At 40.3% G+C, this 24,399-nt stretch overlaps 1 protein-coding gene across 1 annotated transcript; it reads right to left on the minus strand.

Moving 5' to 3' along the window:
- Positions 1-1,888: 1,888 nt before the first annotated feature.
- Positions 1,889-23,826, minus strand: LOC139609504 (heparan-sulfate 6-O-sulfotransferase 3-B-like). The gene is made up of 2 exons (XM_071464198.1): positions 22,906-23,826; positions 1,889-3,392 (listed from the first exon to the last, which is right to left on the minus strand). The coding sequence occupies exons 1-2, from the start codon at positions 23,445-23,447 to the stop codon at positions 2,630-2,632; spliced, it is 1,305 nt and encodes a 434-aa protein (XP_071320299.1). The 5' UTR covers positions 23,448-23,826; the 3' UTR covers positions 1,889-2,629.
- Between the last annotated feature and the right edge of the window lie 573 nt (positions 23,827-24,399).

The following is a 24,399-nucleotide window of genomic DNA, read 5'->3' on the forward strand; positions in this document are numbered from 1 at the left end:
TTTGCCTCCCTGACAGTGTGATTAAATGATTTTACAGCCCGACATCTCCTGCAGCCACTGATCTGTGAAAGACTCTGTGAAAGGTTGTGTTGGAACATTTAGCTGAGTTCTCTGTGCAGATGCATTCACCTTCCCCATGAGCTAACAAGGCAGGCAGCACATTTCTCATTTCCAAAGCCCACGTACTGCTGTCTGTATCGCTGTATACAGAACTGACAGCTATAGAACCAAAGCTTTGGAATCATAGGTCTTTGAAGATGGCATTAATACAAGAATGAAGAAAATGTTTCACTACGAAGAGGAAATCTTTGACAACATGGAAATACTTAACATCCATTTATCTTCATCAAAAACAAACCTCCTGGAACAAATTCTCCCCAGATAAAGGAAGCTTTTACATTATTTGTCTATCACTGGCTGCAAACTGCCTCATCCTGGATAACAGATGTCGTTCTGCCACATTGCCCTTCCTGCTTTATGGCTGAGAGCACATTTCAAAACAAATATTAAGCTGTGTCAAATAGGAAAAGAAACATAATGTAATGATATAAGATGGAAGTAGTATAATATTTAAGGTGTCTGACACTTTTCAGAGAGGTAAAATCCAGCATCATTATCACGGGCTTATATAATTCTCATCTTTCTCAGTTACATGCTGTGCAAGTAGAAAAGGGACTGCAGCTGGGATGGAAAGGCTATTTTAGTCTGTGGACGTAGCCATTTCCTTTTCTGCCTCCTGACTGATCTCATGCTCATTCTCCTTCTCATGAACAAAACGCCTGCGTGGAGCGGCCTGGAAGTGCTTATTACAGAGCGAGAAAGGATATTAATGTTAAGCAACGATTCCAGCCCCTAACATCTCAACGGCCTGTTGTGTGTGGAAATATGTTAAAACAGACTCAGGGTTGCCACGTGTCCTGGAAAACCCGGAAAGCAGTTTTCCGTGTGTGTGTTGCAGTCCTGGAAAATATTGTGTTGTGCTCAAAAATTATTTCAAAATTCTCCCGTTTTCTCCCATTAAGTTATGTTCAGGCTCATGTTGAAGTTCAAATGGTGGGCTAGTTTACGGACGACGGTATTTTGAATAGGCTGCTATCAGTTTTGTTTGGCAATGCTGTGAGCACACATCACATCGCGTGCTGCAGGTTGGATGGTTTACAACTTATGTGGTCGAAACTCTGAAGAATTTAAGTTACGTTTTACTTTGCTAGCATCTTTGTTGGCATCACTCCAAACCCAATGCTGCTAGAGGCTACTATTTAGTCTTTGGAGTTCAGGCACCAATGGTTAATAATTCATCAGAAAAAAGTGGCAGGTTATAAATTAATTATGATAATAATGATAAATTTGATTAAATAGTCGAGCAAGTGATACCTAAGTATAGCTATAGATAGATATAGATAGCATAGATAAGTATAGCCAGGTATAGACAGCACTTATTTTAAATCAGACTTCCACAGATAGGAACATATTGCTGTATGGCGTGATTCCTGTCTGTCATATGAGCTAGATCATCACTGAAAATGTCCTGGAAAAGTCCAGACAAAAGTGGGAACCCAGTAACTGTGTCAGCCAAGCAGAGCACTGTGTTTGTCAGATAATGGAGGAAAAAGCGTTCAGTAAGCCACTGAGTTTTTTTTTTTTTCTATTTTCTGCTGTGCCAGAGTCACGGTCAATTGAACTTTAAATGATCAATTTGGGAGCCAAGAGCCTGTGATCAATATCCTAATGGTGGAAATACCAATGTTCTCTCTCTGTGATGTAAGAGCACTGAAACTGGCTCTGACAGCCTGTCTTTCAGGCCTGCAGCTCTCCCCTCCTTCTCGAGAAACGCCTCATCAGTGTCTCTGTGCGTGTGTGGATGTGGAAGAAGTTGGCACACCGCGTGAAGATTTCAGATTTTTATGGTGAGAACATGCTGTGAAAAAAGGAGCAAAGCAGGGACACGTGCGTGTACACATGCGTACCGCAGACAGTCCATCAGGGACAAATTTACATCACTGGATGCTGCATATTTTTATTGGACACATTTCCTGCAAGAAATTTCCTTGATTGTTTCTGTATATCGCAGCTTAATCAGTCAGAAAGAAAAACACACTGCAGACTATTGCCAAGTTTGTGCTTTGATATTCTTATGAAGCCAAACAACACAGAGTAACTACAAGATTTCACTGATCAATACGGCGCTAGATCACAAACATGACACAGAGGATCCTTCGAGTCACTCACCATTTTGAAAATAAACTAGAATTGGCCTTCTTCATGAGGCACATTATCATTATTGTTTTTTTTTTCAGTTCAACTAATTCTTAGCGAAATTTAGGAAACATCTTCACTGCTTTGAGAACATTCAAAGCACTTGCTAATAAATAAATACATTTCACAACTGCAGTTCCATAAGAAAAAAAAAAAAACATAAATACAAAATGTTTATGTTGCCATGACAAATACATCCATCATAAATATTAAGACACCATTCGGCAGTCCATCAAAGCGATATGAGGCTATGAGGGCAGGAGGTTTTGGCAGATTCACAGCAGACGGAGGGAGATGGAGAGAGGAGGGTAAAGCACAATGAGCCAAACAGCGATCAGTCAGTGCATTGGTGTTTTTAGGTCCCGAGTTCACCTCACCACCGCACCACCTGACTGCTGTAGTCCTCTGTGGTGGCTGCCTCCTCAAGCACCTTCGCCTCCTCCTCCTCCTCTTCCTCCTCCTCCCCGCCTCCTCCTCCTAGTCTCCACAGCTCAGCCAGATAGGTCCTGTGCAGCCGCTGCCTGTGCTGCCTCTCCTGCCTCCTCCTCAGCCGCTCCTCCTGGTGCTGCCGCTGGCGGTTGTACTGGTAGCGCCGGAGGAACAGCTCCTTGGCGTACTCGTACAGCTCCATGTCGAGGGCGTTCAGCCCCTCGATGCGCCACCGCACCTTCTCGCTGATTCCCACGCTGGCTGCGCGCGTGCTGTTGATCTGCGTGAAGGCCCGAATGAAGCGCAGGCCGAACGTCCGCTCGAACAGGTACTGCGTCTTGCGCTGGAACTCCGTCAGGCCGTAGAAAGCCATGTTGCGCAGGTTGGCCTTGGCGCTGGCGAGCAGCACGTGGCCTCGCTCCAGCGCGCTCATGGAGGACATGTTGTAGCAGCCCACCAGGCTGAGGTCGGCCAGCATGCGGACTTGACGGTTGTTGGCGAGGTTAGAGGGGCAGTTCATGAAGTCTGCCAGGGGCACGCCTGTCCAGTCTTCACCGCTGTAGCAGGCGGGGAGCTCGTCCTGAGTGGGCGGGCGGCCGTCACACATGTGGAGGGCTGTTTTCCAAGTGGCCCCACGCTGCACGTGTTTCCACTCACTGAGGTAGCGTGACACAGGGTCGCGTAGCATGGTGATGTAATAGAAATTCCTGCAGAGACAAATAAGGAGACACATAAAACAAGTGTTGTTTGCATGCACGTTAGCTCAAAGACTTCATGTGTTTTGCCAAGAATGCCTTTCTGTGACTGAAAGGAATAGTCTGACATTTTGGGAAACGTTTATTATAAAATGATTATTAAATACGCTTCATCCAGGAGATGAGACTGTGAGAAAACTGTGCCCAGCCAAGAAATAGTCCCATGTTTCAACCCTGATAAAAACACAAATTAAAAATGTTATGGCTCCGCCGGTGACAGTCAGGGTTTTTGGGTTGTCCTTCAAAACGTCATTTCTAATTAAGGCCTCGAGGGAATTTCTTCAAATTTTGCATAAACTTTCGCTTTCACTCAAGGATGAAGTGATTAGAATTAGGTGGTCAAAGATCAAAGGTCAAGGTCACTGCAACCTTACAAAACATGGGCTAATTATGACACAATTTAACACAAATGTCTAATAGGATAAAAATGATCATCTGATGACATTTTATATCCAAAAGGTCAAAGGTCAACTTCACTGTGCCATCAGTGTTCTGCAAAAACACTTCTGGCCATTATTCAGTGCTGTAACTAGGGAAGGGGAGATTGTGATTGCATTTCCTTCTACTTTGCAGAGGCATACAACCGCGGGGAGGTAATTCTAGTTCCATTTCATTTTTATTCTTTGTTTATTTAATGTCACGCTAAGCTAACCGCCGGCTCGCTGTAAGTTTGGCATTATCTTACAGACATGAGAGTGGTGTCTATCTTCTCATTTAATGCTGGACAAGAAAGCAAAATGTCAAACTATTCCTTCAAACTGCATTTTTCCACTTGACCTCTGAGATCATGTGCTGCTCTGAGTTCCCACACACACCCAGACACACTTTGCCTTGGTCCTTGTTTTAATCTAATGTCAGCATAGGTCTCTTAAGTAGCTAACACTGTCTATTAATCTGGTTGTAGATTATATTATATTCCATTTCATCTCTGTTCATTACTTTCTTCCCTTTACATAAATAATATGGGTTTTATATCAATCAGATAGCCCCAGCGGGCTCTTTAACAACATCCTCCTTCAACAGAATTACCGCAGGATACAGTGTTTAGTCCACATCGTACCTGGGAGCACAGTTAATGGTACAAAGGTTGAAGAAACTGTCTGGGAAAAGACCATGAGCCATATTGAAGGAGGATGAAAGTCTACATCAAAATTTTTTTTCACCTCCTGCTGCAGTTAAATAAGAAATATGAGCCAGAAAAAATATCACAGCACTGGAAGTATACAGAGTGCACCGAAAGTGTGATTAGGGTTTAAATGAAAAACATCATCGAGTCTGTCTGAGGGTGTTAGGATATAATGACAGACAAAGCGATGCAAACCAAGCATGTATAGCATTTAATATCCAGCAGATATGAAATTATTTTTGTTCTTGCTGCACCAATTTGTTCCTGTCTCCCTCTGGTAATGTGTTTTTTTTCTCCACCACCTTTCAAGTTTGTGGATCACTCTAATCTGCCACAAATGGCTCTTCAAAAAAAAAAAAAAAAAAAAAGTAACCCAACCACACAGAAACCATTCAGCTAACAAACGCAGCTTTCTGCTCTTATCTATTGAGTTCAGTGATGACCGGCATAGCAGTGAGGTGACGGAGGGAGCCAGCACCAGGAGACTTTCAGCCATTTTTGAAAAGTTTTTTAAAAGGAAAACAACATAGATAAAAGGGAAATTGAAAACGTTCATCTTGTGTGCAAAGATCGCCATGACCTTACGGTTTCAGGCGGAAGCACAGTATCAAGACTGAATAAAAGGCTGAACGTTTTTACATTTTCTTTCTTTCATTCCCCAGGACTGCAGTTTACTTTCCAACAGCTTTCAGTCAACAACTAAATAAAGAATTCCAATTCAAGGACGTTCTACAGCAACGCTTCTCTTTCCAACCCCATTACAGGAATGCTCAGTTCTCAATACATGATGCGGTTCCTTTTCCATACAGTCATATAGCTTATTGATGTTCCTTTCTTGAACTACCTGTTACCCTGCTGGTGTACAGCAGTGCTTTCTATTTGATTTTCTCTCCCTGTGAGGAACTCACAGTGGACTGGATTTGGCCGAGAAGAGCCCACGCTGCTGCGATGAGCTGGACGCGTTCCCAAAATCAGATCCCTTATGGTTTGTGGGTTTCTTAGTGTGTGCGTGACTGTGTGATTAGATGAGGGCGAGTTTGGACTATTGGTGTTGACAAAAGCAGTGCCAAGACACACACCTGCACATTCCACCAGGTGAAACACTTAAACTGAACTACTGTTTTTATCAATACCCTTCACAGTTACGTCTGCGAAGATTCTCAGTCATCCAGGTCGTGGTATTTCAAACGGATAGACGGGGGCAACTGGACTTGCTTGCCTTTGGGGTGAGCGGTGAAAAGTCTTCAAAAGCCTCCACAGTGATATTAAAGCCTGGTACTGGTAAGGATGACTGTTAATTATTAACCTTTTTCTACCATTTCTACTGTGCTGCTACACTGACTGAACAAGAATTACTGGTGTGGGGAGGGCAGTGAACCTTATGTTGCAGACCCTTCAGTGTGTTAGTGATATTTTCTTTACTGCAACACCCCCCAGATTTTTTTAATAATACAACTGCAATGAGTTGGTACAACTTCTTTAACCATTACTAAACATTTAATACCTTCATAAAATATACATTTTTCACAATGTGTCCCACCAGTACGCACATTAGAGTTAAAATGAGCAATTCCTAACTTTGTTCCACTAGGTCCTAACCACTAGGTCTGTCACTTTTTATTCAAACTTCAAACTTTTGTTCAAACACAGGGGAAAATTAAATATTCAAACCAATATAATAACGTGTTAAAATTCAAAATTTCCAATGAGCACAACAGAATTTTAAGTAGTTTGTCTTACTGTCCTGCAGGGAGCAGGAAGTTTGACCTATTGCATGCCATATTAACTGATCAGTAAACTAAGCTAATAAAATAAAAGGACAATCACATAGGGCTGGGTATCATTCAAAAATTTTACCTTGTCTTCAATACCAATTCTTGATGATACTTTTTTTGAGACAAATTTAAGTTTTACTTTTGTTTTATTTTTAATAATGGTCTCATTACGCACCCAAATGTGTTATTAAGGTGTAATTAAACAACCAGTCACCCACATTATTAGATCTTGGTCCAAGCATGCTGCATGCTTAAAGACTGACAGATGCTGATGAGATTTACTCATTAACTTTTTAGGTATCAAATGACCAGGCATTTTTCCATCTTTGATAGTAACAAACCAATTTGGTTGGTCCATAAAAGTGTTGAAGTTCGATACCCAGCCAACAGTGAAACATCTGAGAGGCAGTGTATTAAGTAATTAGGGTTCTACACCATAGATAACTTGTAAATCTGATGCTGCGTGCCGTCTTTGTAGAAAGTAACTCCAGACGAATGATGCAAGGCTGAATTTCAATAAATATGAGTAAAGGACAAAAAACTCTCCTCTGCTCCCACAAGAAAAAAAAAACTTTGACTTCAGCAAAAATGAAAATTACAATGCCACCATCTCCCCCCTAATAATTTTCATATAGTCCCTAATATCCCTTGTCATTTCAGAAACTTGTATCTGCTTTAAATTTCCTCATCAGCTGAAGGATAAGGGGTTAGGGGTTATATACTTATGTCTGAATGTAATTTACTCTGCCCCCTTGCTAAATTCCTTATTTGTATATAGTTATTATTTTAAGAAATTTGTATTTAATCAGCTTTTTCTACTTGTATATTCTTTCCATGTGACATTATTTCAACATTTCAGTCCTGTTTGTTTTGTTTTTATTTTCAACAATATCCATTTTGTTGTTACCTCCCATGAGTAACCAAATGTACCTTATGTATACATTGAAAACATCCTTTCTCAGGAGGTGTAGTTCTGTTTTGCACAGGAAACCTTACTGGAATTGTAGACATCCTGCACTGTCTGTCACTGTATTCATCTTCATCGAAATACAGTAGGTTTGAAAAAAAAAAAAAGCCTAGTGTAAGCAGTCATATTCTCTCAGTCTTTATGAATTCTCCTTCATATCTTTTCATGACCTCATAATGTTTTCCATCGAGGTCAAGAAAAAGTGGTTAGGAAATGAGATTTTTTTTTTTACCCTGGTACTTCAGTCTTTTTGTCTTATTGTTCCTGCCTCCTTTTTTAAATGACCCTTTCCCTGCCTGTTTGCCTGTTCTGCCTGCCTGCTCTAAAACTCAGTAAATTATGCTTTCACTATAACAATTTCATCTACAATCCCTGTTTGTTGAGTCCTCTTTTACTGAGCCTTTGCAAATTTTGCTTTTTGACTCTTTATAGCGCAAGAAAAACAAAAACAAAAACGTACCTTTCTGAATGTTTACAAAGGATGGAATAAAAAAGGAAAAGCTGTCGTAAAAAGGCTTCACTCACAACAGGAGTTGACTACAGTCGTTTCTTGAAATAAAGTGATACAGAAAACAAAGAACATAGGATATGTCTCACTCTCACAGCAGAATTTCTCCTGTCTTATAAAAAAAAAAGAATAATTTAAGATTCAGTTTGAAACTTGAATAGATTATATTATTTTATAGTTAACAGCTTTGCCATTTTGTGACACAAACACAGTACATTTTGATAAAATGCTTTGATCCCCATTAGTCCTCTATTTCCAAATCTGCTGTGTTATTAGATATGAAAATCAGCAACCCTGTAAACCTGGAGCTTTTATAATGAGAGCATCAGTAAAGCTGTAATCGTTTCAGGTTCACTGCTAAACTGAGAAATTTGATTAAATGAGGGAGAAGTTGTGTTACTGAGGAAAGAGTGAACAGACAAAACCAGCCTTAAAAGGTCCACAATTTAGCAATTATTGCCAGATGGCAGATATCAATCAGCTGTGATATATACTTAAGTGAGTGCCATGATGATATCATGGCAGAGCACGCCCGCCGACAGGCACACCACCCAGAGATAATGGCCATCCACAGTGGAAGCTAAGTGAATTACCCTGCCATCTTCGCCGGGTTGAACGGACAGCACGAGATGGATGGACACACACGAGCACCTCACAAAGCGGCCTTTGTTGTACTTCCTGGAAAACAGCTCACTCTTTTCCTCCTCCTGCGCCTATCATCTGTCCGTACAGCTAACCGCGAGACAGCCAGATCAATAAATGTCCATGCAACCCCACCTTTCTGCGTCTGTGCTTTCATTGACAAAGAGCAGCAAATGTCAAAGCGTTCCTCTTACTCATGTCAGGGACAGGGGCAGGGTCAGATTATGAAGGTCAAGAATAATTACTTGTTGGATGAGTCGCTGAGGATTTCTTTTGCAGGAAACACAAAGTGCAACTTTGATAGAGCATTTTGTGGCATTTCATACATTAGAAACTAACCACAGCACCACAGGTAGGTGGCGTCATTTAATCTATTTGTCTATAGGTTTTTTCAGTTTTTTTTTTGTCCATTTGGGTGCAGACTGGAAACACAACACTGATATATTCGCCTATTTAAGGCTAATATGTTAGCAAGCAGTTGCCTATTTAGACATCGAGCAGACATAACGCAACATAATCGTTTAAGTCATGTTTCTCACCACCGGATGAATGTAAGGCCAATATTAACTCTAATTTAAGAGTTACATTTAGTCATTTGATGTATTGTTAACATAAAAACCCGATCAGCAGTTTCCTGTGAAATCCCTGAAAAAGAAACAGCGCTCAGATCCTTTGCCTTTTGCCTAAAAGGGTTTGTTAGTTGATGAGGCTTTCCTGAGCTAAAACAACTCCTCTTCACCATCCATCCCTCTAAAACATCATCTGTCATCCGCCCCGGTTTATTCCATGCCGGTGCCTAAGCTCTTTGCTAATGTGCTCAATGGCTTTCAAGTCTTTCAGGCCTGAAAGGGACAAAGTGGGAACATTTTCAGTGTTCTCATATACCTGATTGATCGAGCCAAAATCTAATGTTCTCAGACAGCTCTGAGTGAATATACAGAAGCTAAATCTCCTCTGTCATATAATAGCACAATGGCTGTCAACACACAGCTATGCAAGTGTGTGTGATCATGCAAGGTTGTTCCTAGAGGTAAAATCAGCTTGTCGCATTTCGCTCCCGCTCAATCCGACAACTCGTTCACGCCCTTCTCCCATCACCTTTCTCCACACAGCAAACCCGCAAACACTATTGATCAGCCTGTGTCTGTCTCTGTCCCTGATTGTCTCTCTCTCACTCTCTCAATCACCATCAAAAAGCTACAGAGGAAACTAACAGCAGAGGGTCGATATCTGCCTTGTTAATTCACTCACTGCCATCAAGGACACTGTCAGTCTCATGATAAAAGCCTTAATGGAAACTATTTATGCCGCTGAAGAAGCAACCCATAGAAAAAGCATCTGGATCGACAACAATCTTATTTATTTGATCTTTCTGAAAATTGAAAATACATCACGTTGCTTTTAGTTGAGGCATTTCTGAAGAATGTTTTCACTGCTCCGACTCAATCTCACACTGTTCCAATAAGCGGCATCAATGAAATATCACTTTCTATTGGCTAAGTTGCAAGAAGCAGCAACTTTGAAAACAAGCACAGGACTGCACATCGATTTCACACTGAAGACAGGGTGTTGATAACTTGCACAGTTGGAACAAATCCATTTTAAGGGTGTTTCTATGCCCACAAGGGATCCCTTAACGATTGCCTCCAAGAGGGGATTACTGTCTGACAAGAAAAAAATCCCTCTCAGTCATCTCACTCTCTAGTCACTGTCTTTATCAATTCAATTTTATCTCCCTAAAATCACTTTTAAATGCCCCTGACAGCTTTGCTCAAAGTTTTGAGGTGTGAGTCACACTTTATTTCTTACATCAAGAGAATTAATACTGTCTCTTAGAGGAACAAGAGCACCAAGACATAACATTTATTTAATACATTTTTCATAAAAAAGATTATGTATATGTGAGATAATTTCACTCATTTCTGATGCAAATGTTCCCTTTGTTCGTATTTAAGAGTTTGATTAAACAGTATTTGTGTGAATTTACCATTTCTTGAAAGGGGCAAGCTCTGCCCATCGTTGCTGTTATGTTCAAAATGTTATGTTACGCTCAAATGGTGGGCTAGTTTATGGACAACTGTATTTTGAATAGACTATCAGTTGTGTTTGGCAATGCTGCGAATGCACCGCAAAGTCACATCACATGCTGCAACTCTGAAGAATATAAGTTACATTATCCTTTACTGATGGCTGCGAACTGTGGTCGTTTTTATTAGGTTTATAGATGAACCTGTTCTTCCCAACTTGCTTTAAACTGTTGAACAATGGGTTTGCGTGTTTGGTTTGGTTGCTGAAACCAGCTAAATACTCGCTTACAGCATGTTTTTTTAGCGTCACTTTCTCTGCATTGCTGCATGCTGCATTGAGTACAGACCATAATACGTCATGAAATGCTGTAGCGGCTGTAGCGGTAGCTCATAGTGAGTGTGATTAACCTCATTAAAGACTTAACTTCCTGTTACTGGTAAAAGGGCTAATGTGTGATAAACTGATAAGACCCAGCAGCAGTAAATAATCTGAGCTAATTCAACTCATACTGTTAAATTCAGTCTTGATTTGTCAGTAAGGAAAATTGTAGGCTGCTATTTAGTTGTTGGTGTTTAGGCAGCAATGGTGAATGTACAAAAAAGTGGGTCAGGTTATAAATGAATAATGATGATAATAATGATAAATTTTATTTGGTGTATGGGGTGACAAGAGGGGGAACCCAGTTAGGGGCTTTAACAGAAGGAAAACAAGAATTTTACACCAAAATATACTAAAATCCAATAAAATTTCCTGCTCAACTGGTCATTTTTGCAGCGAAAAGGGAAGTGTTGAATGAACCTCTCAACAGGGAGAACATTCAGCCCTTAGTCCAGGATGGATATGTGGAAATGAAGTTGATAATATATTCGTTTGGCCGAATTTTCAGCTTAACCACTTAACCACCTTGACTGCGGGTGATTCGGTTCACCAGTGGGAAGCGGGAAGAGCTATAAAACACAGCAAATGGGCACAAATCCCCCCCCAAAAAAGTCAGTGAGCCTGACAATTACATGGATGAAAGAGGAATGTCAGAGGGTAGAGATCCAGCAGTGGCAGGTCTGTATCTGTTTTCATGATGACCAAGTGAAGCTGCTCAGTGCACAGAGACAGAGTGAAGTCTCATCACATCAGTCTCTGGACCAGGAGGTCAAGCGGGACCCATTTTCACTCATCCGAGTCGCTCTCTCTTGTACAAATTTAATCTTTGTATGCCAATTACAGGCGAAATGATCCCAGTCCCCATCTGCGCACAGCGGGTTCACTGTCCAACAATCAAGCACACACAAAAACAAAAAAAAAAAAAAAAAAAAACTGCAACACAATCCAACAATCCAGTCTCTTTCAGCCCAAGATGATCTGTCAATAGTGCACTCTCCCTTCTAAAACATAGCCCAGTTGTGCGGAATATCGGCAGGTAACACTCCTTGACAAATCACACAGATGCACAGATTAAGAGGGAGAGAGTGAGGAGAGAAATGATGAGCAAGGAGACTGGCACTGCACTGTGATCTTCATTGGTTGCAGATATAAGATGCTATTTTGGGCAATAAAGGAAAAGCCCCGGGGATGCTGGTGTGGAGACGAGGGGACTGAGAACGTTTCCAGAGAGATGAGAAATGTCCAGGCAAGCAAAGGGTGTGAAGATGTGGTTTTACCGAAAACTCAGGAGGAGCGAACGTGTACTTAAACAATTGAAATTACGCGGAGTATTTCAGGGTTCAAAATAAAACGAGGTATCATCTTTGCATAAAAAAAAATCTTCCTCTGGAGACTGAATCATCCATCTGTGTTTATTCAGTTTTAGCTGCATCCCGGTTACTGCAGCTACATCCCTCCAGAGTTCCTAGAGTTCATTTGGTTTTTAAACACACCCACAAACCAGCCGTGTTGAGGACATCCACGCACACAACAACCTGGCGTGTGCAGCTTTAGTAGCTTTAGTGTCTTAGCCTTAACCTTTGCTTGACATCTTAATCTTTGCAGCTTTGTGAGGTGTCAGCGAGTCCTCTAGGTCCATGTAGATATGGAAGGGATAAATGGGAGACTGCACACTGCAAAGGTCACATCTACCCACACAAACGAATCAGGAATTTATGAAAGGCAATCCACTTTTTAGCCGTATGTGAAGGCTGCTTTGAACAGCGTCCTGTATGTTTCCTTGCAGCATTTTGACATTGAGTCTTTGAAAGTCCTGAGTGGTTTACAGCTTGCATCTGTCCTACAGTTATTCTACTACTCTGTGGAATGACAATAAAAAAGATTTTAATTAAGATTAACTTGGTCAATAACAACCTAGAAATCAAGTAAGAAAAAAGGACTTTGCTGAATCTACTCTCGTTCTCATGCAATTGAACCATTTCATTCAATAAAAACTGTCATCCATCCCACAAAAACTCTGACTGCACAAAATAGAAACCATAAGGCATTTTGATGGATAGCACATAATGATCTGTCTAGCAGAGACTTCCTCCCCGTGATGTTTTTTTCTCTTTTTTCCAAAATTGACACTGTTTTGTAAGAAAAGAGTCTTCAAACCAGTCGACAGGTTTCTGTATAAATCTGGACTTCTGGATTAATCACTCCCTTCCTCCTCCCTTGTAATAAAACCTGTCTTCGACTGCCCCTAATCCCCGAAGACTGTGGAGATTACCAAGATCCTCTGAATATCTCACATTTCTCACAAGAATACTAGGCGTTGCTCTCTGTCATGAAGGGAGTGCACTGAGGGGTTTGATTTAACAGAAAAAAAAAACACTGTTGATCCTAAATTCAACTATACACTTCACCACATCTCTAAAAGGTGATTAAAGAAGATGTTCTTTCCTAGATTTTAGTGATTTCCTTTATTCCTACAGCTACAATGGAAGCGTTTTTTTATGGAAGCTCACTTCTGCCACTTAAAAAAACTCTCAAATTATTAAGTGTTTTCCTCAAAATTATCAGTTATTTAAAATATGCTCTCTTACGCCCATAATTATGAAAAACGTAAACGTAAAATTCTGATATATCTTATCTTGTAATTATGATTTAGTATAGTTTGAATCTCATAATTAAAACCATTCAAAGTAATGATTGTATGGTTTAATATAGGATCAAGGTCAAGAAATTAATCACAAAGTCTTTTCGGTCATAATTATGAGAAAATGCCATAATTATGAATAAAATGGGGAATTAAATCAAGTTCTTTCTACATGCACAATGTAACCAAACATATTCACACCCATTTCCACCACGTAAAATTATGTTTCAGTGTCTTCTTTTTCGTAAATTATAAGAAAGTATCTAATAATTCTGAGTTAGAACGTCATAATTAGAAGAAAGTTATTAATCTTGAGAATCTTTCTCATATTTATGCAATGGTACATCATATCGTAATATATAATAATATAATAATGAAAGAAGTAAGTTAGGATATATTGACATAGTTTAAGAAATGACAAAAATGACGGCAAAAAAAGTTGTGTGTGTGATAACTAACATTTGTATCGGACAAGTAGAACTAGATTCTTTGAAAAACAAATTTAAATAATTTAATAATAAGGTAAATCAGGTAAATTTAATTAAAAAAAAACAAAAAACATAAACATAAATGATGTCATAATTGTGAGAACAAACACTTTGTTGTTGTTGTTGGATTTTTATTAATTAATTTTTTGGTGCATAAATCGACTTCCGTAATTCTGTGTCCAATGTCCAATTAGCTGCTGTCTAAATGTGCAATAGTGATAACAAGTTGTTTTTATTTTAATTAAAACAGGACCACTGGCCTAATTTAATCTAATTAGAGATTTTAGCCTTTGATATTTTAACTAAATGTCTTCATAAATGTCTGCACCGTGTGTTTACATCAACCTCCTTGTTGTCATTTCTAATAGGATATCTGAGAGTCTTCTGTTCCACAAGATCTCACCAACTGTATGTGTGTTAACACAAACAGTAAAAATAACAGCAAAATCCACCAGCGCTGGCAGAACAAGGCACTGAAATTCTCAAAATAATTATCAGTTCATTATCGTATTCACACTCATGCAAGGGCATGCATAGCCATGTTTGTGCTGTTGTTTGTATATGCTTTAAATTTTAATGCAGATTTCCAAGTGGTATGGCTTGAATATGGCATAAACAACCATGCTGTACTAATGAAAGGGGTCCTTAAAACTGAAATTCATCATAATGGCTCAGCTGCCACCCCAGCTACTAAAAGATATGTGTAAATGTAGTGCAGTGTGAACATTGTTGTGAAAGCATGTGTTGGATTTCTTTTTGGAGTTAGACAGCTGGCTTAACTATGGAGATAAAAAAGAACAAAAAACAAAAATAAAAGTAATTATCATAAAAACAACTACACTTGACACCAAATGACAAAAACGGATTTAAGAATAGTTGAACCTTTTAAAACCACAATTTATACACTTCTTGGACTGAACAGTTGAGTGATAGTGAACTTTAGTGGACTACTTTTTTAAATTTTGGAAGGAGCCAAGCTAGTTATTCCCCCCTGCTTCCAGGCTTTTTTATCGTAAGCTAAGGTAACTGGCTTAAACATTTAGCATACAGACATGAGTGCGGTATCAATTTTCTCATCTAGCTCTTGACAAGAAAATGAATAAGTGTATTTCAAAATAATAACTATGAATTTAGGGATCAAAAGACATTTACAGGTTTAAAGATTTTAGTTTCTAGAGAATGTAAAACTAAAGCTACAAAAAATAGCTAAAACAATACTAATTTTAGAAGGTCAATATAATACTTTGGTGACAACATCAATATTTTATGAAGCCCAAATTCCCTCCTTGTTTACCTCTATCTGCATGGAGTTCAGAGGTCATTCAGCTCTCTGTTGGGCCTAATTGCTAATATTATCATCAATCTGCTCTAAGGCATGTTGATCACATGCCTTGGTGACATGGTGACACAATACTGGCACAGCAGTCTGTGGCATAAATCATCATACGCCGAGTCACGCAAGAGGTGATATTTTTAATTCTGCCAGACGTCATCAACAGGCAGGCAAATATAAGTTATGTCATGAGTGTGAAGAGACATACTGTAGCACATGCCCCGAATGAGGACGCCTGACATCCCTCCTCCACAGAGGTAACCCAGCGAGTAAGGATAGTAAAAGCTGACAAAAAAGTTTCATCAGCCTACATCACAACAGCAGGCTGCAGGATGGGATCTCCCAAAAGACCCATACGATCACCTTTTGCTAAAAATAAAAGTCTGGTGTCAGGAAGTGTACATATACTTTTCCACCCACAATACGTGACGAATCAGAACTCGAGTCAAACTGTCTCATAAGAGTCAAGTATCCCTTTTTTGTTGTTATAGTTTCCTTAAAGTGAGTTTATGTAACCTAAACTTTGCTAACATTTCACAAAGATACTGTACCTGCAAAACTCCTGAGCACTGAATGGAGCAAGGCTGTGTTTTATGGAACGACTTTTCATTTCTAAGAGTAAGAATGTGTTATTTCTTCCCTTACAGTCTCATTTTAAGGATCCACAGGGAGCAGTTTCTTTGATTTCTGGCCACTGAAGGTCACACTTCTTGACAATCAGCGTTCTCGTCACATTGAGTTTTAACAATGTGGCTGTCAGCAGCTTGAAATAACTTGATGTATAAGCTCAGAGACTGACATTACAGTCGAAGGAAATGGTGAAAGTAAACGGGCAGCATCACACCTAAAGCATTAAGAAATGCTCTCCGCTTCAGACTGAACACATTTTCTCAATAATGTACGTTCCTCTCTGAAATCTCTGCATATAGCTCTCTTTAGCTGAGGATTTAAACTGACTCACTGTAGCTGCAAAGGCAGATTAATGTCAAAAACTTGCAACCCGATGATTTTTTTTTCTCCATATAGTCTTCGACATACTTCTGTGAAACATGGTTTAGCAAGAAGAAGTAGATAATCATGTATCTAGAAAACTGTATTTTGGTAAATTTAGCTTTTTCACCATTATTTCATGCCTGTTTTACAACTATTACTGTATGAACTTCCTGCATATTATTGCATATTTTCAAGCACACTATGCCATCTCCATCATCAGTAATAGGGCACCATTGCCAAATTAATAGCTAAAACCACCTTAACTGTGTCCAGAATGAACTGGGATAATTAGTCTCAGGCTGAACCCTTATTCGGCCGGCCTGCATTCTTTGCTCTAATCTGAAATAATGAGGTCAGTAACAAGGTTACACTCTCTGACTGCTCAGTGTGAGGCCGGCTGCCAAGGACGAACAGGGCAGCCTGGCAATTGAAGCAAGTTTGACGTCTGGCCTTACAGCAATTTTGTAGCCTGCTGTGACATGAATGCTGTAGCCCCACGCTGCGAGCAAAGCCCTGCAGGAGCCTCTGACCAATGGCTTGCCTATCAAAAACTGCTTGAACCAGCCACGGATCACTCAGAGAAGTTTGCGTGTTAGTGGGGATATTGCCAGGCATATGGAGGGCGGGTGGCTAAATGCAGGTTAATGCAGCATATGCTACTTATGTTAAGTCAGGAGTGAATGGATAAAGGAGGGAGCGAACAGAAAAAACCTACAGAAGGTGAATTTTAAAAGCCTCCTTATAAATGTGTTGTGTTGTCATCAAATCTATTTCCCCCAGTTCACTGGAGATGTGTCGAAGCCACGCCACTAATTCTCATAAAGCATCACTACAGCTGAGCTTTAATAAAACTAGAACTGGTTGCTATGCCAACTCGTCAGGTAACCAAGGAGCTAATTACTGATCATTCTCTCATTTTCTTGTATTTTTTTTTTTTTTTTTTATTTCTGTGCATATATTTACGTGCATGCAGAAACTCTTCATATGTCAAACCCACAATCACAACAAAGGTAATGTATAGTAAAACTTGTCATTATGAACATGAAAAATGTCCATTCTTGCACTGCAGCTAAAGCAAAGCTTCTGTAGTATCATGCTCTACTTTATGTATCTGCTGGTGTTATTATTTTTTACGCTGGTAAGGTGTGTAGGAGAGAGGTGATTTCAAGGTGACTATGAATTGCTCAAAAGCGGACAGATGGTGCTTCTGTATTTAGAAAAAAAAAAAAAAAACAGCAGGACAACAGTTAGGTAATGAGAAAAACACCGATCTTTTCATGAGGAATCAGTAAAATGACGAACCCAGGTAAAAGTCATCACCTGTTACTGATCCAGCGATCATGAAGGAGGACTGAAGGTTTTACAAAAGAATGATGTAGATTGTAGACGTTTTAGTAACCCTTCACCTCCCCTTGAGACCCCCTCCCTTATATTTCATCAGGGGACAGAGAGCAGGGGAACAAGGCAGCAGGGGAGGCAGCTACAGAGAGGGGAGGAGGTCAGTAAACAGCCGCTGTGACACATTATAATTACATATTGCATTATTAAATTGTTAATGCTAATGCTGCAATGCTACCTCTATTTAAAGGTAGGTAGCTTAGTTCAGCGGTTCCCAACCAGGGGTCAGGGCCCCCTCCAGAGATACCTCTAGGAAAAATACTTGGATTTATAATCTCACTGATCTAAAGTTATTAAATGACATTATCTGTGGAACTGCTCACATTTTTTTTTCAACTTTATTTTTATTGACACGTTCAGACAAAAGTAAGGGGTTGACTTGTGAACATTATACTTGCTCAGAACAGGATGTATCAATGACGTAATAGGTTACATCTTATAAACTGTATATAGTCACTTTCTCCCCTGCATTTTACACACTGATCATATCTTAGTGTTTAAATGAAGGTCATTTTCTCCATGCAGTTTATTTAGTTGACAATTACAGTCCCGTCGTCCTTTGTTGGACGGTTTGGCTGGAGCCATTTATGTGTGATTGCTTCCTCACCAGCAGCCAAGAGGGTTTCAAAGAGGCATTCATCCTGAGCCATGAGTTTGGCTGGGATTTAGCCCAGCAGTAATGTGACAACAGAGCAATCAAAATCTAATCCAAATAATTTCATTACTTATTTACCAATCTCCTGCCAATAGGAAGAAGAAAAAAAACCCAAACCCCAAAACACAGAAACTGTCAGCCTCCACTATTAATTCTGTCCCTGATAATCCCTTTGAATACATTTCAATTCTGGAGTCAAAAATATGATGATTTTACCAATATAACATCATGTTATCTCATTTGCATTTTCAATTTGCACATAAAAAACACTCAATGAAAAAAAAGGTGAACTGTTTCCAAAAAGTTTGTATGCAATGAAAAAAACGGAGCTCGTTAACTGTAATCTAAAAGAAGCACGTGACTTAAACATCATCCAGGTTTCAGTGTAGAGAGGAAAAATGGCGGCGGATTGTCGTCAGATCTGTGTGGAGTGGTGAAGACACTGTAACCTTCATCAAATTAATACAGGAAACCTATCTGAGCAGCGGCTGCTACTTCTTTTTTTGTTTTGTTTTTTTTTTTTTGAGAGAGGGCACAAGCAAGTTGGATTGGCTGGTTGGTAGATAAATGTAGTGCAGATATTCCCCTCTGAAATGTAGTGAAGTAGAAGGAAAGTAAAGTATTTGAGTACATGTACTCTGAGAGTTGTTTGTAGGAATGCCATATGTTATATATTGTGCTCAAGAGTGAAATAAACCAGTGTAGGGTGTGAGGGCTGAGATAAGACTCTCTGCAATCTACATCACACCCTGCCGGATGCAGCCTCAAGGTAAGTGTGGGCGTCCTCCATTCCCATGATGTTTTATCCCTGGCTGTCTGCACTCCTATTGCTATACGTGACTTGTATAAGACGAGTCATCCTTTAATATCAACATGCTATTACTAAGTTGGATTGTCTCAGGCAGTCAAAGGAGGAACAAATGTTATGAGTGCTTTGTGAAATACATGAAATGGACACAGATTTATGAAAAACTCAAAGATTATGTCTCAACTTCAGGTAATAGGGATTATATATAAATATATATTGGAAAAACTAATACTTTTTAACCTCTCTTAACCTCTCTTGAGAACAGTGGGATCAGGGCTGAAATACAAGCAAATCTACCAAAGCAGAGTGATCTTAAAGGATAGAACTGAGTGGCATTAAATATTGTATTAAGCTGAGCAGTAACATGACTTAGTAACACACACATGCACAAACTCAGCTCTCTTCCCTCCGCTGCCATCACAGTCCATCATAGAGTGTCTACATCGCCCGAAGTGACAGGACAAGAGCCTTTCTGGTCTGATAAAACTGCAACATGAAACCTTGTGGCAACGCAACATCAAGTGCAGACTAAGCTCTGTGTTGGTCTTTACCCGGCGGCTTTAATCGAAAATGACAGGAAGGCTTCACTTAATTGTTTGTCTATTTCAAGGACGATCGCTGCAGTGTGACTGTCCCCCGATATTTTTCCTTTTAAAGTGTGTGGACAGAAAATCACCCAGGCCTTATCCTCAGGAAATGAGAAGTTCGTGTGACAGATTTGTGGCCGTTGAATGAGTTATGACTCACAACGCGTCTGACAAATTCACAGGTAGAGTTGTGCGTCACAACTGGGCATTTGATGCAAATTTGATACTAAAATATATACTGTATGTGCACCCTGCATCTGGTCATATGTGACAACTGCGCACGCAGGACTTCTCAAGATCATCAAAGACTAAATATTATCTTCATATTCCAAAGATTTGCATTTGCAACATCAGAATCAGTGCCGTCAAACAGAGCAGACACAGATTTGTCACTGACCAAGACTCTGAATCCCTAAAAGCTGCTCAGGAGCAGCGACGACCTCTGACCTCTCTGTGGAAGGGCCAGTTAGAAAGAGCATTTCAATGAAGCATCACATTCCCACTGAGTACTTTTGGAAATAGCTCATCGGTGCAGTATCATGTTATATCAGACTTCTCTGGTGCTGTGGTAAGCCACAGAAAAAGCCTCTCAGTCGACACCTACAAGAGTTTATTCAGCACACATTAGCTCTGTGAGTGGAAACATGACTCTCCAATCAACACTTCCCTTGTCAAAATAATTAATACAAAACCCTTAATAGCACTGAAATCGCTGCACAGCCCAGACTCGGCCCCTTGTTTAAAAATCAAGCCATCTCATGTCAGTAATTAGCCATGAACACAGCAAAGTGCAAACGTTAATGAGAGCTGATTTTTCACTAACTATTACATTGAGTTGACAAGTGTTGACTTGAGTGTTGTGGATTCACTCATAGTGCTGATATGGCTCTAAGGCGCCTCTTCAAAACTAGTTCAAAGTGTTAAATTAAGTCTGATGGCTGCCACTGAGGACAGTTAATGGTTTGGAAGGATTCCTGAAGCCACTCCCGGCCCTTGTCGACCCCCTTTAACGCTCTCAGTAACATATGGAGATTTGCTCTCTGAACCAACTGCAAGGCAAATTGGCTTCAACACGCAGGCGGCACACCTCCAAGGACCCTGCCCTTCTTAAGTGATTTACTCCCTTAAGCTTAGCTGTACTGGTTCTGTAATTACAGGAAACTGAAACAGACCTTCAGATGAGGAAACGCTGCTTCTGCTGTTGGTGTTGACATGCCATGTGGTGTGCATGTTAACACTACAGCTGCAGCAGCTCTGCACCCTACATTGCATGCCAGTAAGAACACACATTTGGAAGAAACTGAAAGCCAAGGAAAAATGGTTCCATAACCTGCAATGTCAAAAAAAAAACCACAGTAACCTTTGACTTAGCAATGCTCTCAGAAGATACTCTTGCAGGTTCATAAAACATCTATTATAAAGATGCTAATAGCGGTTATGTTCATAGCTGTCTGACTGAGTAAACGCTTATTCCACGACATGTCAGAAAACTGTGAAAAACGCCCAAGGTTGTGTTTTCAAATTGCTTGTTTTGTCAAGCCAACATGTGTTCAATTTATAATGACAAAAAATTTAAATGCATATTTTTTTTTTTTTTTTTTTTTTACAATTCATTATCTAAATTATCATCCATTCATTTTCTGTCAATCAGCAAATCAATTAATGAGGTAGCTTCATTATTAATCAGCATATACATTGTCCTCCTCATTAGTTTGTCATCCATTCATTAATTCATTCATTCACTTCCTTACTCAATCTATATCAGACTGAGAGGGCAGGTGACAGAATGAATTAGAATATGAGTGAATGAGTGAATGAGCAATTTGATGATGACTGATGACTGTTAGGTAAATGAGTCTATGAGCAAAGTAGTGAAGCAGTTAATTAAAGAAGGAGTGAGTGAATGAATGAATGAATGAATGAATGAGTTTCTAATTTACCTCCTCCATGCTGACTTCGTCACGTAGTTGTTCATGCTTTGATTTATTTCGCTTTTTTGCTGCTCATTTCCTTGTTCAGTGAGTGAGTGAGTGCTGACTGAGTCACTTCCTGGTTCACTCAGTCATTTATTCACTTTAAGCTCATTTTCTGTAATTTACCAACATACAAAAAGAGTGAGTGAGTGAGTGAGTGAGTGAGTGAGTGCTGACTCAGTCCCTTCCTTGTTCACTCAGTCATTTATTCACTTAAAGCTTGTTCTTTAATTTACCAACAAACAATGAAATGAGTGAGTGAGTGAGTGAGTGAGTGAGTGAGTGAGTGAGTGAGTGAGTGAGTGCTGCCTCAGTCCCTTCCTTGTTCACTCAGTCATTTATTCACTTAAAGCTTGTTCTTTAATTTACCAACAAACATAATGAAATGAGTGAGTGAGTGAGTGAGTGAGTGAGTGCTGACTCAGTCCCTTCCTTGTTCACTCAGTCATTTATTCACTTAAAGCTTGTTCTTTAATTTACCAACAAACAATGAAATGAGTGAGTGAGTGAGTGAGTGAGTGAGTGAGTGAGTGAGTGCTGACTCAGTCCCTTCCTTGTTCACTCAGTCATTTATTCACTTAAAGCTTGTTCTTTAATTCACCAACATGCATAAAAAGTGAGTGAGTGAGTGAGTGAGTGAGTGAGTGAGTAAGTGAGTGAGATCAGTATATGAATTTGTGAGTGACTGAATCAGTGAAATAAAAAATGTAGGTGTGGGTCATTATTGGCCCAATGGGTGAATGAATGAGTGAATCACCAACTTAATGAATGGGTGAATACATTTTAAGAAAATGAGTCCTTGAGTAAACCAGTGAATCAATGAATAAAAATAAAAAAGCTTGCAAGAGTGAGTGAGTAAGTGAGTGACTGAGTGAGTGAGTGAGTGAGTGAGTGAGTGAGTGAGTGAGTGAGTGAGTGAGTGAGTGAGCGAGTGAGCAAATGAATGACTACTTTGTATGTAAGGCAAGTGATTTAAGCAACCAAGTGCATAACAATGAGTACATGGATGAATGGCTGAATGAATGAATGAATGAGTTAAGACCCTCATGAGATGAGCAAATGAACAAGTGTGTTACAAAGTTACAACTGAGTATTTTATTCATGTACTAGATTGAGGGTTATAAATGAACCTATTGACTTCACCGGTCCTGCAGGTCACACTCACCTCTTGCTCTTCTCGGCGCTCTTCTTGTCCCTCTTGTTCATCACCACGGGCACACAGCTGGTGAGCTCGGTCCAGTCCGCATGCAAACCGCAGCTCCAGCCAGTGGAGAACCGGGAGAAGAGCCACGACTCGGCTCTCCCTGGCCGGTGGCAGGTGCATTTCCTCTGGCCGGGCGAACAGTCGCAGGGCTGCTCCAGCTGAATATTTTTGACCAGGTGCCGCCCAAACGTCGTCCCGCCGGTCTTCTGAATGTGGAGGAACACCATCACATCATCTCCTCTGATATTGAAGTCGACGTGCCTGTCCAGGTCCCGCTCCGTGAAGTTAAATCTGGACGTGATCTTGGAGGGAAGGTCCTCGTCCGCCTCCGGCTCCGTGTAAACTAACTCAAACCCCGACGAGTAGCGCTGGAAGAGCCCCTTCTCGTCGCTCCTGAAGTAGCAGGTGTTGCTGTCCGCCGGGCACACGTACTGATAGCCGATCATTAAGAAGAGCACCGCCGCGATGGGGACGAAGATGAGTCTATTGAACTTCTCCTCCATGGTGGGAAAAACTGCAGATCACGCCGTCGGCACAAACGGTAACGTGATGTCCGAGTCCTTCTCCTCCTCGCCTGGTCTCATCCTGCTCTTTCGCCTCAGGTACGCGGGGCTCCCGTCAGTCCAGGCGCTGGAGTTCAGGTAAGAGCATGTCCCGCTCCGACCGGCGTCGTCCCGCGAGAGAACAGGTCCACTTCTTAAACTCGCAGCTGTCACTGAACATGAAGTGATTTCCTAAGACATCTTTTCCCTCAAATATGTAAAGGCTGGCGGCAGCAACACCTTCCGAGGCGTCAGCGCGACACGGAACATCCCCTCCCGAGGAGCGCTCGGACTCGGGTGTCCTGCCAAAGCCAACTGCTGATCGGTATCTGAGCCAGGAGCAAGAGCAACAAGCTCTATACAATTAGCACGGAGACTTCCTGCCAGGACTTTCACAATAAAATCTTTTTTTTTGCAATATTAAATGGGGTAAAAATCATTAGGGAAGTGTCTATTCGGAGTGCCACACCTTGTTTCACTTTTATCAGAAAAAAACATTGGTATCATCCGGATATATCAAGATTCACAAAAATATTAAATAATCATTTATAATGACTCCAAGGAGTATCTATTTTATCACAAGAACATCTTAATGTTCGGTCATCATGAAACTCCCTTTTGACCACATTATTTTAGTCGGTTTAAATGGTCCAACCCACTGATTCTGATACGACCACAAATAATGTAAATTCCCCTTAAATGTGATATTTGCAGCTCCTTGAAACTTTCTAGCTAAGAATCACCTGACATTTAGTGTTACTCTAGTATGTTATAAGGCCAGCGCTAAATTCCAAATAGATGAATTTCAGATATATATAAAAGACTGAATCGGGTCTACTAATTCTCCAGTCCCCAGTGTCTAATCAATCAAAGTAATGCACCCCTGTACCTCACTTGGTAAGCTTGTGTACAT

Source organism: Trachinotus anak, unplaced genomic scaffold (assembly GCF_046630095.1).
Source record: "Trachinotus anak isolate AG129_WGS33_773 ecotype Australia unplaced genomic scaffold, CSIRO_AGI_Tana_v1 ptg000026l, whole genome shotgun sequence".
Taxonomy (NCBI): domain Eukaryota; kingdom Metazoa; phylum Chordata; class Actinopteri; order Carangiformes; family Carangidae; genus Trachinotus; species Trachinotus anak.

Coding starts and splice junctions, on each gene's coding strand:
- LOC139609504 (XM_071464198.1), bottom strand. CDS start 23,447: ATGGAGGAGAAGTTCAATAGACTCATCTTCGTCCCCATCGCGGCGGTG. Junction 3,393..22,905: donor AGCGCCGAGAAGAGCAAGAG/GTGAGTGTGACC, acceptor TTGTCTCTGCAG/GAATTTCTATTACATCACCA.